The 19,078-nt window shown below is 40.1% G+C and overlaps 1 protein-coding gene across 8 annotated transcripts in view; it reads right to left on the reverse strand.

Annotated features, from left to right (window-relative positions):
• The window catches only part of ELOVL7 (ELOVL fatty acid elongase 7), a 59,263-nt gene that overhangs the window by 14,156 nt on the left and 26,029 nt on the right, over positions 1-19,078 (reverse strand). For 7 of the 8 annotated variants that reach the window (XM_038403387.1, XM_038403388.1, XM_043514992.1 and 4 more), the window contains exon 3: positions 5,133-5,229. In XM_038403387.1, the coding sequence (XP_038259315.1) occupies positions 5,133-5,196 (64 nt within the window). In that variant the 5' untranslated portion in view covers positions 5,197-5,229. Of the gene's footprint in view, positions 1-1,309; positions 1,529-5,132; positions 5,230-19,078 lie in introns of all 8 variants that reach the window. The other variant, XM_043514990.1, reaches the window with a different exon arrangement.

Raw genomic sequence — 19,078 nt, forward strand, 5'->3', positions numbered from 1 at the left:
ATCTCTGGAGACCAGAGGTCAGTTTTTTTCCATTCATCACCTAGCAGTGATTTATTCTCAGTTTAAGTCTTCACATTCAACTCAAATTGAAAAGGACATTTTATTGGCAACAGTGTGAAGAAGCTCTGTCCTTGCCTCCGTGGGTCCCGCGTTTCCTGGCAGATTTCGCTAGCCTCAGAGGCTCACTGTGACCCTGCACATAACCCTTCTTTCTCTAGAGAGAAGGGTCACAGTTTACTGAGCCATTTTCATAAGCCAGCAAGGGAGGTGAGGAGAAGTTATCCTTCCTTGCACAGTTTCTGTTGTCTCCCAGTCTCAGTGATTAATCAGGGGACAAAGGGAGGGGAGCCCAGGCCCACCCTCTACTCCGGGCTCCAGCCCAGGGACCTTAATAGTATCAGCTATGGTAGCTGACCTTTTAGAAACATTTACATGTACAATTCCCTGGGCTACTTCCCCCACAGCAGCCCTCACTTCAAGCTCCACTTCACCTTTACCTCAGGGCCTCCTTCCTTGTGCCTGATATGGTGTGTACTACTCAGCCTCTCCAACAGCACAACTTCTTTCCACAGCTCCTGACATGCCCTCCCACCTGACTAACTGGGAGGTTTTTAACTAGTTTCAGCCAGCCCCTGGTTGGCTTCAGGTGTCCCAATCAACCTAGCCTTCTCCCTGCCTTCTGGAAAGTTCTTAATTGGCCCCAGGTGTCTTAATTGACCTGGAGCAGCTTCCATTTCACTTAACCTGGTACCAGGGATTTGTTTAGCCTGGAGCTAATATATCTATCTCCCACTACTTTTCCATAGCCATCTGGCCTTGCCCCATCACAGTAGAGAAAAACGTTAATATATACTAAGCTACACTAATACTATAAATTGCACCATTAACCAGGCACAAAAATCTTACACTTAAAGTTTACATATGTGTTCACCTCTACTGTGCACCACATCATCCTCATAGGTACAATTTGCTGTTCTGTCCCACACATTAGTACAGATAGTCGTTAAAAGGATATTGCCTAATTCCCCACTTCCAATCTCATATGCATTGTCAGGCAATTCTCAGTCCACACCTTGAAGAAAATTCTGGGCATGCTGGCTAAGCAACCCTTGCCCAACAGACTCCTATGGAATTCTAAAGCTATTTGCCCAGATAGAGTCATCCTTCACATACTCCTCCCTCGCCAAGATAAAAACCAACAGAAATCTATTAACAGGTATACTTCGCAGATTTATTCATCCATAGATGGTAAGCAGAGTTCACCCTCCCCCTGCTCTTGGTCTATGGAGTTTGTTTCACTTGAAGTTACCCCTTAAACTCATCTGGCACAGAGTTATGTCCTCTGCACATATGACATTTGTAGCGTTCCTTCTAAGACATTTTTGATGCCGTCTGTTGGTGCGACAGTCTTCCCAGCAAAGGTTTTGGTTAGTGGGAGTCTGCAGGGCTTCCAATTAATCTGGCTATAGAGTGACTTTCAAGGCTGTTTGCTGGTTGTCTTTGGGATGAAAACTCCAGTTATTGGATGCTGTCAGTTGGAGCCCAAGTTTTGACCACCCCGCCCCCCCCAAAAAAAAAACCACTTTAGAAGCAGGGTTTCCATGCTGATAAAAGTGTGTGTGTCACATCATCACTCTCCTCCTCCATCCATCCATTCAGTGCTAGATTGGGTCTGACACTCACCTCAATCTCCACCCCATGGAAAGTATGTATTGTCACAAGACAATGTAGTTCAAAAGCAAAAAGAGGAAGAGGTCTTGCAAGCAACTGATCCAGGCTGCGTATCAGTGAAATTAAACTCTTTTGGGAAAATGTGAACATTTTTAAAGAACTTTAAATTGTAAATTGGGAAATGCCCCTATTTTTAAGAACCTTGTCCCTTCTTGTGTTTAAGCATACTTGAGTTACTAGTTTGGAGAATGGCTTTAAACCTGGAAGTTTTAAGCAGATGATTTGACCCACTCCCTACCACTTGTAGAGCTATAACATAGTGCCTGTTAAATTTTGCAGTTCCTGAAAGTTGTCCCCAACCTTCTCTCAGAAATATCTGTTTTTTTGCAGGGATTGGTGGGTCCAGAGTTGAGTCTGGATGGTAAAACAGGGAGAACTCACATTAAAATTATCCATATGGAGAAAATGCTGTGATTCCCTCCCCAGGTAGCTTACAAGGATGTTAAGTGCTGTGTCTAGAGTTGCTCCATACAAGCCCCATTTCCCTCATTAACAGTTGACATTGTTTGGAGCTACATTCAAGCTTTTAACAGTGACATCATCATGGAGATCTGGAAGGCTTGACTATTTCTTCTTCACTGGGAAGCATAGTCACCTGGTTAGTGTTTTGGACCCCTGCTTTTACCAATTACCTTTTGGGGGAAGGGGTTAGGTTTTTGAAAAATTCCAACATGGCTTTTGAATTAGTATTCTGCTGCTTTTGTGGCTTGCTGTCATATTATGGGGTGAAGTCACGAATCCAGACCTTCAACTTACTGTTGCAATGTTTTAAAAGAACTGCTCAATTCTCTAATTTATTTGTTCACATTTACAAAGCACTAGTCAAGTGCTCTAGGCACTATAAACAAACAAACATACATTAGATAAATAATCAGAACTGTAAGAGGATCACCACACCCTCACAACAAGCCACTCCCTTTCGCCCACTCCACCAGCTCCTTCCCAATAATCCCTCTGTCTGTGCTGGGAGAACAAATGTCTTCATCACATCATGATGCAAGACACCATATCCAAGCTCTGGCAGGCTGTGGGGTGAGCAACTCAAGTTCCAGAGTCAAGGATACTTCAGCAAGAGTGCCCTGCCACCAGATCCATTCCATTTTAAACCAAAGGGCTGTTATCTTGAGCACTTATCTGATCCTAACTGCTATGATGCTGCACAAGGAGAGAAGTGGCTTTCAGGTAATCTGTCCAAAACCCAACTATGTATTGTGTTTATGGGTCAAAACTAGCACCTCAATTAAATGCAACTCCCTCAGGGATCAATTAACTCCTTAATGTACCCTATGCCAGTGATGGGCAGCAGAACAAAACCCTAACACAAGCAGCATACAACATTAGCAGGGAGACCCGGTCTCAGTCATCTCCTTCGGGGACCCACACAACCACTTGTTAAAGGGCTCAAGTTTTAATTCAAGAATTTTATTTGTCTTGTTTCCTAACAAAGCAGTTTTAAATTTCAGTACACATAATCAGAACCTGACAAACTATATACACTCTTAAAACCTTACTGCTCAAAAGAGAATTAAAAATCTCCACTAACCCATCCAAAATCCTACATAAGGCTGCCATCTTAACACCGCAGAAGTCAGAGTGTTAGATGAGAAGCTTCCATGTTAGTTTACGAGGTTATTAGATTCGCTTGGTGCAGTATCTGCATCTTCACTTCATGGTGTATTTTTAGGCTGAAGCAGAACTCACTCTGTGACACCCCGGGCTCCAAATAAATTTTCTCCCACTCCAGGTCTATAGTCTTCCAGTTGCTCTACCTACATTGTCCTTATCAGCTCCTTGTTCTCATCCTGATCATCTAATTCTCCTTCACTGTATTTTCCACTGAATGCATCCGATGAAGGGAGCTGTAGCTCACGAAAGCTTATGCTCAAATTTGTTAGTCTCCAAGGTGCCACAAGTACTCCTTTCCTCCTTCTCTGGTCCATCAGAGCTAACCTCTGGGCTAGCATCTCCATTCACTTTCAACTTGCCCCCTGGCACCAGCTGTGCCCAATTCCCACTGATGATGGTGAAAAAGCTTTCAGCTATGGTACTAATCTGAAATCATTCATCCCAGTCCCAGATGTACAGCATCTTTCAGCCATTCATATTTACAGTGAATTTCTGTTCAGATTTCACCATATTTGTCCAGTTCAAGGCAACATATGCTCTACAGCCATGGTATTTTCCTGCATCTAGTTCCATAGCTATAGAATTATGAAAAGTCAGGACATTCAACATGTACAAGTTGGATAGCTCAGTGGTTTGAGCATTGGTCTGCTAAACCCAGGGTTGAGCGTTCAATCTTTGACAGCGTCATTTAGGGATCTGGGGTAAAAATTGGAGATTGGTCCTGCTTTGAGCAGGAGGTTGGACTAGATGACCTCCTGAGGTCCCTTCCAACCCTAATATTCTATGAAAGTTCAGAATAGGTTTCAGAGTAGCAGCCATGTTAGTCTGTATTTGCAAAAAGTTCAGAATAGGAACTAAGCAGATATACAGCACTATAAAACGTTCACTGTAAACTATAGAATGATTTATATACTTATTTCCTGAACTTTGTGAGAGTATGAATACTCCCTTTCAAAACAGGAACTTGATGCAGTGAATCACTTACAGGAGTTTGCAACAGACAATGATAAATTATCAAGGTTTACATTTTCTTTCACTTGCTACTTTAGTACCAGGAGAGCAAAATACATCACTTTGTAACAGAATACTTTAATTCAGTTAACTAAGAAAACGTAACTCCATTTATAATTAAATAAAATTAAAAGTTTTAGACTGTCCCAGTACAATTTCAAAATGTAAAGTGCAATTCTGCCGATAGTAGAGATCCTTTTAGGAGAGCCATTCTGTACTCATAGGGCACGTTTACACTTACCTCCAGAGTGATCAATCCAGCGGGGGTCGATTTATCATGTCTAGTGAAGATGCGATAAATCGACCGCCGAGTGCACTCCTGTTGACTCCAGTACTCCACCAAAGCGAGAAGCATAGACTGAGTCGACAGGGGAGCATCAGCAGTCGACCTACCACAGTGAAGACACTGCGGTAAGTAGGTCTAAGTACGTCAACTTCAGCTATGTTTATTTACATAGCTGAAGTTGCATAACTTAGATCAATCCCCCTCCCCGCCCCTGTGTGTAGACCAGGCCATAGTGCCTGTAGTTTTAAATCCTTAACAAAATCAACTTTTGTAATTGCAAAAGTTACACCTATAAAGTCTGCATGACATTATACTACTTTTCTTTACAGTTAGACATGTGAACATTTAGCTTGACAACTTAGGTGTAATTAGAGGAAAAAATGCTATTTTAAGTTAGCAATACAAAATTATGCTTAACACAACTCCACATCTGTTGAAAAGCCTTAACTTTAGTGGACATTAGGATTTAATGACTCACCAGCACCTTTAATCCATTCATCATAAAGCAGTGCAGCTTTTGAAGTCAAATTGCTAAAGGCCATTTTCTCTGGGATAAGTGGATATTATGACTTCTCCTGCAAACAAAAACAAAAAAAACTTTTTAAAAAAATCTATGCTGAAAAGATCAAGTATTCTTGGTGGAAGATTTTCAAAGGCAGCCCTGAAATAATGTAACAGGGAAGGTCAGCAGTACACTGATTAATTAGACTAGTGAGCATTAATTAGCTAACTGCATTATACTCTGCTTGATACAACTTGTAACCTATTCAGCTAGTACAACCATATTATTTGTTAATCTCCGTATACTGAAGTGTTACAATACCACAAGGCTCTACAGTTGAAGAAGCCATGTGGTGGTTAATCATTACAGGTAAGAGAATAATAAGAAGCAGGTGATCTTATTCACGCTTATCAGTCTTCCTTTTAAAATCCAACACAGTGATGCTATGAGAGCAGAGTTGAAAAATTACTCATCTTCATTTTCCAGCTGGCAAATATATGGAAGACATGGCAGGAGAGGAGCTCGTCCCTCCCCACACTTCATTTAGATGTGCATTTACAGCTAGTATGTAAATTACAGTCTGCCAATGCAGATTTAATCACTATTTTTACTGCAAGATTCTCTCCTGGGATTAGCACCATTAAAACATGCTACTTACCCAGTTAGAATGAGGCAGGAGGATCATTCACACGCACAAAACTATATTAATTAAAAATGTGAGACTATAGATAGATTTCTATAGAGCTGGAGAATGGATGAGTATTTGCACACTGCCTAACCAGGACAGAGAAAAATCATTGATTTTTTTCTGGGTGGGGAGGAAAAGGAATCTGATTTTATTTAAAATTGGAGTTTTTTTATTCTGTTATTTAAATTATAAAGAGTATTTCCTTTAAAAAAATAAGCCTGTTTAAAAAAAAATCTGAATTTACTACAAAATATGTTAAGACCTAAATTTATAATAAGCTCTTAAAACATTTAAATAAAAATAAATATGCTGAATCCATAAACCTCTAACAAAACACTGAATTAAAGGCTGCTTTTCTATATAAAGAAATAATCAGGAGAAAAACATCCAACTTCAGAGGTCAAGTTTTCTAAATATTATACTATAGATCATATACTGTATTAAGGACTTGATCCTGTGGGGGATCTAGGGGCTGTGTACTGGGTGCAACAGACTGGCAATTTCATCACAGTTGTTGGAACCAGGCCCCTGCTTCCAGAAGGCACTATCAGTTATCTCATCAGGATCATCTCCTGAGCCCACCTGGGTAGGATGACCACCTTTTCAAAATGCAAGAACAGGACACATGCAGGACCCCTGTCCCCAGTTGTGATCCCACTCCTGCTCTTCCTCTTCCCCCTGGGGGAAGAAGGAGGAGGAGCAGGGGGTGGCGTCTTCTGGCTAGGGGTGCTAAGGCCCACCTCAACCCCCCTGACCGGGAAGAGATTGCTGCCATCCCTAAGCCACAGGCAGATGCAGAGTGATGCCAAAGGGAATCCAGGACAAATGCTGTCCTGTAGTCATTCAGCCTTGGACCAGGACTTGAAATGTCCCAACCAATTAAGGATGGGTGGTCACCCTACACCTGGGTGGTCTCATACTTCTATTTTCTAGCTTCTTCCTACAGGAGCTCTGATTGGCAGAGTTCTCAAATTATGAACATTTATGACTCCATCCATTATGGAAATTTACTCTCCAGCTCATAGGAAAAAAGAATCTGTCCAGTAACGACCAGCTCTTGCTTTTGGATGGTTCTGGGCACTTCAGGTAAATGGCCTTGCTCTGTCTGCTTGCATGTATACACAGACAGATAAACAGAAACCCATTAGTTTCTCAACTGCCTTCCTCGGTCTCCAAACAAATAAAATACTGCAGTGCAAAAGGCTTGTGGGTTACATGAGCAAAAGTCTTGCATTGTTGTGAGGTCTTTTGTTTTTCTGGGGGTTGAGTTCTGTAACAAAGTGAGAAGGAGCAGAGCACACAACCAGAAAGGAGCAATACTGGTATCAAAGCAGAACACTATGGGAAGAAGGGACAACGTTCTTCAGAATGCAGCCTGTAGGGTTGATTTCAACACCTGGGAACTGGAGAAAAAACTGGGTTTCAGATCATAAAAAGAGCCTATTTGGAAATAATTTTCAAGGAATTGCTATACCTCTTGTAAAAATGGTACACGTGCCAAATGTAAACAGTGCAAAGAGATGCAAGGCCTGATTGTCAGAATGAAACAACATTCTATAAAATGCTCCTCAGAAGGTAGTGTTTTTCATAATGATGTGAACATGTCTGAACAATGTGGATCAGCTGGTTAGTAAAATTATTTTTCCACCACTCTTATGGACTGACTACCATGTCCTATTATATTAGTTATGATAATTTAGGATTGTCATCAATCTGTGTTTTGGGCGATTTACTTATGAATTTCAAAATATAATTGGTATGTTTGTTGTGGGAGTATTTATCAATTATATTTTTACTACTTGTGCTGGATTTCTGTCATAATTTTTTATTGATCAATATAATCAAACATCCTAGGCATAGATTTCCTGTTTAAAAGTAAAGTTTTTACACATTTTACACATTTCACACATTACACATTTTACACATTGTAAATTACACATTTACAAATTTTAAATATTTTTTTTTAAAATTTCCAAGCTATTTGGTATGTTGCTAAAGATAAGCATTGAAATAGTTTCAGATAATCCTATATTCCCTACAAAACTGGGTTTAGAATAAATTATATCATTTCAACAGTGGTACAAAGAGCTGCAGGAGGAGGAATCTTTCATTTAGAATCTCTCTTTTTTTTTTTTTTTTTTAAAAAGCAGTGCATTGAATAATACTTAGTGACTTTTGTTTTAAAACCATTTTGTTTCAGGGTCCAGTTCAGGTATCAGGGGTTATCAACGTCCGTCTGCAACATAGGGGGTTGGACTAGATGATCTCCTGAGGTCCCTTCCAACCCTGATATTCTATGATTCTATGATTCTGATCTACAATTTCAGAATCATCTGCTGGTATCACCAGCAGTGCTGCAACTCAACATACCTCAGGCGCTGACTCATTTTTCTGTGTGGGTGCTCCACCAATGCTTCACCAGAGGCCTCGCCCCCACTCTCTCTCTTCCCCCAAGACCCTGCCCTCACTCACTCACTCTTCCCGCCCTCACTCCAACCCCTCTCCCACACCTCCTGCCAGCTGATTGGCAGGGCCCACCAAACAGCTGTGGCAATATTTTTTTCCATAGATACTCCAGTCCCAGATCATCCACAGAGTCAGCACCTATAATAGTAAATTACCTGAACAATGAAATAATAATAGTAATAAGACTTTCTTCATCATCCAGTAAAACCGTGGATGAGTTCGTTATCAGGATCAGCAAATTCCAACAAGACTCCATAGATGAAAAGATTGCAATAAACTCTCCCTTTCATCTTCTTCAGAACAAACATTTCACTGACATTGGTCAATCATTACAACCAGATTACACTCTACCCAGTGGAGCAAACATTGCTGGAAGGTTGCTGGATACAGTATCTGATAAGGAAATTGAACCGTGTACAAAAAAAAACTATGATAGGAAATTCATTAATAGGAGTCTTGATAGGTGGAGCAACAAACAGAAGCACTTATTATTGGATCATTGTGTAACAGCAGAAGATGGGGTTGTCTATCTTACAGAAACAATTGAGACATCTAGAGATGGCCATACAGAATACTTAAAAGTAGCAGCAGTAAAAGCTATAACTAAACAAAAATTCAAGGGTGTAGCTTTGTCACAGACAATGTTGCAAATGTAGCAAAGATGAGAAGACATCTAGAATGAGGTAAAGGGAAACCTGAAACTTACAACATATGGGCGCAATGCTCATTTGATGCTTCTTTTAGCCAAAGACCTCTTCAGGACAACTCCAGGAATAAAGAAAAATGTTGAAATTGCTAAATACTTCTGGTAACAACCACTTTGCTTCAACTTCACTGGAAGAACAGGAGGATGCAAACTAATTCTCTGCCCAAGACACATGATGGAATTCAGTGGCTGACTGTTTTGAGCTACTTAAGCTCTGGTCTATTCTGATAATGTCACAATCTCAGGGGTTCTCCAGGGAAGGTAGATCGACACTGTATGTGGCTAACACTGTTGCAAGCATCACAAAGCATTTTGGGGAGGGTCAAAGATGTGCGAGTGGAGAGTGGAAGGTTCCTTTGCAGAATACAAGAGGCCAGGGAGGAGGAGGAGGAGGAGGAGGAATGGAGCAGAGAATGAGTTAACTCAACCCTGGAGTGCTAGCTCAGTGTGAAGATAAAGATGCTGGCCCCCGCCCAAGGACACCATTCACAGCCAAGACTTAGCTGACGGCCGAGAAAGACGGGGGCTTGCGGTGCCCGAGCAGCCATGAGAAAGAAGATTCCAACTGCACAAATCTGCAAGACAGCAAGGTCAGCACAGAAGACAACAAAGTCTAAGACTGCAGAGAGCACCAGGAGCAGAGGTCCTCGAACGGAATGCCACCCCCCCCCATGAGAATCCAGAACTTAAAACCGTCCTGAAAGCTGGAGCAATTTGGAGAGCACAGCAGATCATTGGATGGCCTGGGCTCAGGACAGCACTCCCATCTACCTTTCCCTCCCCCCTTCTTCTGACGTTACACTCAGACTTGGCCAGTCTGGGTCATGAGTGTGAGAGTATGAAAGTGGGTTAGGGCTTGGGGCATTAACGCTTTCTTTCTTCTCCTGAGTGGCGTGGGAGTGTTCCCAACACTCTGCTGTTATATTTTATTAATAAAGCTTTAAAATTTAGACACTTGGTGTGTCTCGTCATCTCCTCCCCAAAAAGATCCTGTGGCCCCAGCCTGATCAACTGTGGCCCCAAGTAACGAAACTCTGTCACAACGACAAGCTGTGAAAAAAATTGTGACAACACAGATGGAATTATCACAGCCAAAGTCGTCAACACTGGAGTAAAGAGAAATGTAGAAGATGCAATGAATATACTGAAGCCTATTTCCATAGCCTTTGCAAACTGCAGAAAGATTCCTGCTGTACTGCTCTTGCTGCTGAAATTTCAAAAGAATTGCCAGAGCCATTCAGGAGTTACCCAACAACAACATTATATTGCAGGCAGTTAAGCAGCAGATGGATCAAGCACATACTCCACCTCATTTTCTTGCCAAGTCTCAACCCAAAGTACCAGGATAGATGCCTCATTGTTACAGAAGATGCTGCTATGACATGGAAATCTAATAATCACGCATCGATCATAATACATTTCAGGACTGGAGGCAAACCATTCAAGCAGTACACATTTGCTGATGAGGTTTTAAACAAAGTCACATCCCTGAACCGATGGAAATCCCTAGCTAAGCACCTGGAACCAGAGTTTGTTAGATGGTTAAGCCAGCTTGTGACAGAAGTAACCTCTTCTGAAGGCAGAGAAAGATTATTTTCTTCCTTTGGACTAATTCATTCAAAGTTGAGAAACTAACTGGACGTTGAAAAAGCAGCAAAAGTTGTCTCTCTCTCCTAGTCTATGAGAAAAAATGAGGAGGGAGAGGATTTGGTTTACTTAAAATAAAGTTTATATGCTGTTTGTGTGTTTAAATAAATTATAGTTACTATCCTAATACAGCTTGACACAAATAAGCAATATTCATTCACCATTTTCTAACATAATAATGTACAGTTAAAAATCTGAAAATAAGTATACATTTAAGCAATTATGTAATAGTTATAGTACTTAGCAAAAAGATGTACAAAATCTTATATAAAGACTCTATTTAGCTTATATATAGATATAACATGTTTTAATGGTTATATCAACCAATGAGAATGCACCTTGCTTTCAGAAAATAATTGAAATATGAAGAGAAAATTTATTAAAATTCTCCAGACTACACTTCTGGAAGTAATTTCTCCGACATCGCTCTGACCCGGTCTCAAATCACTCTTTACTGGTTTCTTCTCGTACCTCTGCCCTCCCTTCAATGTCCCACAAAATGTCACTTCCGTCTAGATATCTGCTTTAATTTTCCTCCACTCCCTCATATCCTATATTGAGTTTTGAGCACCTGGAAGCATGCTAGGTTCTTCATCACAGGAAGCAGAACTGACATATCCCTTCCCCCAGAGGGCTTACAACATACCTTCTTCTCAACTCAACTGTTACTCTTCTTTGCACTTCCAGCTTTGTATCTTCTGTCACATTGCTTCCTATGCCTGAAACTACCTCAAATTTCTTGTCTACCAAGAATTCTCCCATTGCAAATTTTTCCTCAGAAGCCCAGAAATACCCCCTCTGCCTTCTCCTCCTCTCCAAATCTCTTCTTAACCTACCCTTTCCAGAATCACTGACCAATATCACATCTTATCTTTTTCTTGTCCATGTTCTTTAGTATCATCTTTGGTGCAGGGATTATTCTAATCTAGCTTTTTTAAGTGCCATGTTTATTTACAGTGCTACATAAGTAACATTTAATTAAAATGGTCTAAAAATAAATGTAGTGATATTATGTAAGTGATTTATTTATTCATAGCGGCTATCTGAAAGGGTACGTCTATGCAGTAGAAGCTGCGCATGGGCTAGCCTACCCAAGCTAGCTTGAATCCAGGTAGCACAGGTAACGATAGCAGCAAAGACAGAGCAGCGTGGACTTCAGAGTGGGCTAGACAGTTGACTATGCACCCAGAATCCATGCCAGGCTTGTGACACCTGCACTGAAGCCTGCCTTGTGCTGTTCTTCACTGCTATTGTAACCCGTGCTAGATTCAAGCTAGCTCGAGCAGGCTAGCTGTGCACCACTTTCACTATGCGGACATGCTCTAAGACATTATACATTAGCTATTTCTCGCACCTGAAAGATGCTGCAAGCTTATTCTTGGATGCATCTGTAACATGAATGCTGACCCAATAAGACTGCTGTCACTGGCAGAGATTATCAGTCTCATATTGTAGATCACTTTAAAGAAGACACAGTGAAGATATTTTTCCTTTTCATTTCTAGACAAACCAACAAAAATAATCACCATGGTAACAGTTGTGCATATTGCTGTAAACCAAGTACTGTACTGAGCCAATGATCATCATAATTATAGTTAGACTGACTCCCCACTGCTCATCCAAAAAGGCAAAACAAAAAAGCAACTACAACGCAGAGGATTGTCTCACAAATCCCTAAGAAAGTCTGTTCATCATACTGCTGAGTTCACACAAGCAGCTTTCTATTGTAGTGCTGATCTGAACTCTGATATCAATTTAGTCTCCTGGGCAAATAACTTGTATATGGAGAACTGCAGAAATAGTTCAGAGCATGTAAATCTTTTAAACTCAAGACAGATCTCACTGAACACCACCAAATGTCACTGTTTTGCTTTTGTGTGCATATGTAGATGGATCAATTATTAGGTAAATTCTACCACCACCACTGATCTCTATTAGGCTCTTAATATTTACATGAACCCCTGTACTGACCTGGTTTCAGAGTAGCAACCACGTTAGTCTGTATCATGCATCCGATGAAGTGAGCTGTAGCTCACGAAAACTTACGCTCAAATAAATTTGTTAGTCTCTAAGGTGCCACAAGTACTGCTTTTCTTTCTGTAGTGAACTGTGACTCTAAGCATATTGCTTCACTTATGTAAATATGGTTTGCTTATATGGACAAAACAGTACAAAACCCTAACCAAAAAACATATGTGATATACAGCAGGGGATAGAACCAAGTGAAGATTCCCCTTATTACATTACAGGTCAGGCATAAGCATCTGCTGCCCTCAGCAAACTACAAAATATACATCCTCCATAATTGTAGCTGCTCTCACCAAGCCCCAACTGCTGAATTCATTCACAACTGTAATACATGCATATACATCTATACACTTATCTTACCTAGTCATCTATCAACACATTCGCAAAGTGCATATATTTTCAGATCAGTATACTCTATTATCTTAATCTTTTAAGAGGTATGATGTTTTACAAAGCATTCTAGATCATTATAAAAGTGACCATTATGAGAAGGATAGGGACATGAAAGTGGTAAGTGGTAAAAGACATCTTCTTCCTACTCTCCACAAAGGAGGAAGAACAATGGTTTCTTCCTCTTTGGCACTGGCTACCCAGGCAAGGAAACAGAATTTTCCTACCAGAGACACATTACAAAATGTGAACATCCCTGCTGTCTTGTCTGTAGTTTTTCTGGGTACAGCAACACCCAACACAAACCCTACCTCTTCTGAAGCACTGAGCCCACTACAAAATTCTTAAAGACTCATGTACAACACAAGTGAGTGTGTGTTCTTGTGGTGTGTGTTTGTCCGCTCCCTTTCTCCCTCCCTCCCTTTATATTATTTACATTACTTAAAATTATTAAAAGCTTAACTGATACTCATCCATTTTCATTTTATATAAGCACTATATTAATAGGCAAATGAAGGATACCTGCGTTAGTAATATGGAAGATAACTATTTGGTGCTTCTATTAAACCAAATGCTATCCTTTTTGGTACCCAATGAACAGGTTTTAAACAAAAAATTATGTTGCTCAAAATCATGTTACATTTAAATTTAGTAATGCCTTTAAAAAAAGAATCAGTCACTCACTCAGTATACTGAATTCATAGCATATCCATAGGCTATCTGACACAATGGAAATAGAAACCTTATTGCAACACAGATTCACTGACAGTCATTAATTTATATAACATTTTAGTAAATTAAAGATTTCAATTATTTTAAATAGAAACTTAAAAAGCCATAGGACTTGGGAAACAGCTACTGCTGCCAAAGTGGTTGCCATTTATATGGTATTATTTTTGTACCAATGCAAACACCTCTCATTCCAACAATTGCATTGTAAATGCACACATGATTTATATTCATCTTGTAAACACTGTTTTAGTTATGTGTTGGGAGCTAGTGAAATAGCGTGTCTAGATTTAAATGGTTTTTATATGCCTGCTAAACATTGCAGCCAAGAGCAAGGGGTTTTTTGGTTTTAACCTGGAAACATCAATCTCGGAGTGCTTTTAATATATAGCCTCTGACCTACACAACGAACCTGCAGTGGATGAAAAATTTCTTTTCCACCCTCCTCAGTCCATTCCAATGGCAAAAAGCATCTTTTTTCTGGCCCTGGCCCACCCGCAACACTGGACTGAACTCTGTCCTTCCCTCTGTTCCATAATTTAAAACACTTAGAATGCAATGCTGCTGGGATCCCTGTGGGAGAAATTGAAGCAGGGACTCTTCTCCTTCAAAGTCCACTTTGTTTCTAGCCTAGCAAAGAGGCAGGGATGTGACTCCAGAGCAGCTGCTTAGCTATTTAGAGAGCAGCAGCCTGACAATTCTTCTACTCTCCAGAAGGGAAGGAGAGTCCAGTTGGAAAGCAGCCAACTGCCCAGAGGGTGGGCTCAGCTCCAGAGCAGAAGAAAGGAAGAAACTGTTCAGCAGCAGGTGGGTGAACTGCTAAATGGTTGAGCAACTAGGGTTGACCCAGATGTCAAGAAATGGCAACGGGCTGAGTTTAAGACGTCCTATCACATGAAAAATTGGCATTAACAAAATATAACATTGGGACTGAAACAGAGTTATGTTTTGCTTAACAATTCAAACAAAGGTCAGCAAACCACCTTGCAGGTTAAAGGGCTAAGACACAACGCGATTTTATCAGATCTAACCACCTTCCCAGATTCAAGCGACTTCTCTGTAGTATTACACGGTTGAGGGAAACGAAACCATTGTCTGCCTTGGCTACTAGCAGTCTATTATTGGAGGAGCTGAAACACAATGAATTTCATATAATGATAGCAATGAAACCAAGTCTGAATTAAAATTCCATGGCAGAAATGGATTTGAATAGAAGTTGGATTGCAATGCGGATTCAACATCAAGACGAACTATGAATAGGTCAGGGACAAGTTCACTAACAAAGAGAATCCAAGCTCAAATCTGGAGTTCTAACAGTGAGCAGGGGGGTGGGAAAAGAGAGACAACATTTGGCAGCAATGCAACAGGTTTAGCGCTCCAAGAACATACAAATATTCTTTTGCTTAAATCTAGCAAGGCTTTTAGGAAGACCTTAGATTTCATAATGCATAGCTTCGATTTCTCTCTAGATTTTTTAAATAAGGTAATGGTTATTTAAAAGGTAACTTTGGAGCTAGATAGTCACTAAAGATAACCAATGAGAGTAGTGGTAAAAAAAAAAAAAAAAAAACAATAGGCAAATCAACTTCTGACCTTTAGTAAGAGGCAAGAGGTACCTGGCCTGAATCTCCTGATCAAAGGCATAGGCCAGTATGATGCCCATTCCCAAAAGGTGATGCTAAGACAAGATGTGAGATAATCTGGGTGCACAGGAAAAGCCTAGTAATCATCAGGAGCAATAGGAATGGGAATCTGAAGGCTGCATCAAGTAGCATGAGATTCGAGCAAAATCTTTCAGTGTTATAGACTTCAAAGCAAAGATAAAGTAGTTTTATCCAGCAGTAAACTTAAAATTGCTGGAACAGGTGGGAGATACTACAAAGAGATGCTACAGTAAGAGGCAGAGAAAATACATTAATACTATATTCAAAAGACTAAATCTTCACAGAAAAATCAGTTTGCATGTACGTATTACTTCTAAGCTGCCAATAGATGACTTGCTAAAAGTTGAATGAATATATGAAAAAGCCATCTCAGATTACTGCCTCTTCAGTTTTTTAACTAGTCTGCGTCCAATGTAATTGTGACATCTTAGCGGCACACCCAAAGCCATCAGAAGATATTTTCAGAGCTCTCTAAAGTTGGCTAGCTGGAGGGAAGGGAGCAACTCCTGCACAATGCTTTTTATGTAGGAATTGCACTCCCTGCCTGATACTACAAAGGTTGCTAGCATGACACCACCTTTTTATTATTGAGCCTTATGTGGCACTAACATGCATTTTCTTTTCTATTTAAAAAGGTATTCAAGGTAACCAGCTCTCTATCCCATCCAGGGATTGACCTCAACTTTAGTTTTACTACAAGTAAAGTGCCTAGTCTCGGCCGAGTCTTTACCTCAGGAACGTTACCCACCCCAAGGTAACAAAACATTTTTTTTTTTTTTTTTTTAGCCGTGAAGATGAGACTTGCGTAACATTAGTGCTCCATGTTACTATCACAGGCAGCAGAAAACATACATGTGCACAATAGCTGTATGACAGCAGCCTGCATATGCAGCATGAAGGGTACCGAGATAGTAGTCAGTGCCTTATACTGTTGAACCTCAGCGTTATGAACACCTTGGGAATGTAAGTTTAGGGTTGTTCTTTCAAAAATGTGCAACTGAACATTGACTTCATACTGCTTTGAAACTTTGCTACGCAGAAGAAAAAATTGCTTGTAGCTATCTTAATTTAAGTGAAACAAGCACAAACAATTTTCTGACCTTGTCAAAAAAATTTTTTTTAAACTTTTCCCTTTAATTTTTAGTAGTTTAACACAGTACTGTACGTGCTGCTTTAGGATGAGAGGGGGTGTCTCTGCTGCTGCCTGATTGTGTACTTTCAGTTCTAAAAGAGGTGTGTGGTTGATTGGTCAGTTTGTAACTTTGTTCATAACTGAGGTTCTACTGTAAAAAAAATTTGTAACATTCTCTCTGCATTCAATAATTGGGCCTTGAGTTACAACATGTGATGATCATAAAACTGATCCAGAGAATATCAGTTTTTGCTGTAATCAAAATTTGTATTTCCGTTTCACCCAGACTAGATCATATTTGGGTATACCCTAAAATAAAGCTATTCATTCTGTCCAGTCCTACTTCTGCCCCAGTCACATTAACCTTGATAGTTTGGCAGCTTAAAGGGAGAGACCATCTGTGCTTTCCAGAGTCCAAAAAAGAGAGATGACAATGACAACTCCATCTCCTACTTCTTAAGAGTGTAATATGGCTTGAAAAGTGTCCCTCACCATTTGGTATCAGTAATCGCCAAACTAGGTCACAAGTAGGGTCACCAACATTGTATTTCAAAAAAAAATATTCTCAGCACCCTCACCTCAACCCTCCCCATATTATTATTAATCGGCAGCAGCAGAATTATTATTATTAACGCTGATAAATAGTAATAATAGGCCATTCTCCAGGTGAAATACCAGCTGGGAGAGGCTAGCACCCAGCCCCGCACCTTCTGCCCAAGGACCCGCCCCTTCTCCTCCCCCGCCCCCACTGGAGCCCAGAGCGCCCCCCCCATCACCAGCCCCTGCCCCAGGCTAGCACCCCTTTGGGCCCCCCAGTGCCAGGAGCACTGGTAGTGCGGCCCTGGCTCCAGCCCAAGCCGGGGCCACCGCATGGGGGAGCCACAGAAGGGGACCTGGGGGCAGAGTGTGGCCAGGGCCACTCCTGGCTGTTTGGGGACAGACAGCCTCCCCCATCCTATGATACCCACCGCTCATGCTGTTCTCACCTACATTTGCCAGGAGCATTTCTTGCTGTTTTTTGCAGCACTCAGCAACTCCCGATCTTGTTGTACAGAGATGAAAAAAATAAAGGGATGTCCCTTGTAATAAGAGACACTTGACAACTGTAGCACAAGTCATCTCAGCAAATTCTCTCTTCAGCTTCTTTAAACATTCAGATTTCTCCCTAATTTGCTCACTTAGATACCAATGTGTAAGTAAAGAGATACATTTAAAGGCACACCATCAGCGGGGCCCACATATCACCTTAAGTATTAATATTACATCTACATATTGGTATTTGCTACACCAGCATTCTCTCCAAAACAGAGAGACTTTGCAAGAAGTAAATGGATAATAATTACTGTAATATAAGTCACACTTAAGTTATCTTTTACAACTTATGCCATAGATATAAACCTTATATCTTGATCTCGAAATGCAAGTTTATTTTTAATAAGGCTATTTAATTGAGAATTGGATCTATTTTATACCTTAAAAGGGGCTAATTACATAAGAACTTAATAATGAATTCTAGGAATAGAAGTAATGTCTCTACAGGGCTTTAGAAGAAAGGATAAAATAATTACTTTTTAAATAAAAATACCCAATTGATTTTTCTGTACATGTTGCTAGTTCTTCACTTTGACACCATTTTCAGTTCAAAATTACTGAAGTCTTTGTTTACTACTTGTCAGCAGAACTGCAGTTTTTACATAGAGATTTGAAAATTCAATACATCACAAGGTGGCATTGGTTGCAACCATAGCACGAGCTATTTGCTTTTCAGATTTATGTGTATTTATGTTCTTCTCATAAGAATATTAATAAGGCCCTGGGCTTGCCTTGTTAAGCATAGATTAGTATCTTAAACATTAAACACCTTTACAAAAAAGACTCTGTGGATGATATGATCACAGTTGTTCAAACATGTATGTACAAATGTACATTCATGTCCTGAACAAGGTACTAATGGCAAAGCAAACACTAGTTAGGAGGTCATCTTCTGATGGAGGTTCCCATGTAAATACAATTATTATAGTTCAATTAGCATGATGAAACTTAGTGAAGATTACTGTAATTAGAATCACTGGCATGCATAGATAGCTATTGCTCCCTTTAAAAAAAAAAAAGGGAAGAATTTCTGACATTCTTTGCTTAAACAACCCACATGACAAATATTTGTCATTCTTTATCCTCCTTTATTCTCCCTACATAACATTTAATGTAAAAGGGCTACTAAAAATATACATTTTTTAAATTAAATTAAAAATACACCACCAAGGCAATTTACACACAAATATTTGCATCCCCATGATAAATGTTTGGGATTTTTTACAATCCAATTGTTTCAGGGAAAAATTCTTCTGCCCTGTTGAGTGAAAGATCCATGCAAGCAGCAAAACTGACTATACAAAGCAGACACACACTTATCATAATCTCTTTCAGTGTCAAATATTTGTATGACCATAGCGTTTAAAGGCCCTAACAAGG

The sequence above is a fragment of the Dermochelys coriacea genome, chromosome 5 (genome assembly GCF_009764565.3).
Source record: "Dermochelys coriacea isolate rDerCor1 chromosome 5, rDerCor1.pri.v4, whole genome shotgun sequence".
Lineage (NCBI taxonomy): Eukaryota > Metazoa > Chordata > Testudines > Dermochelyidae > Dermochelys > Dermochelys coriacea.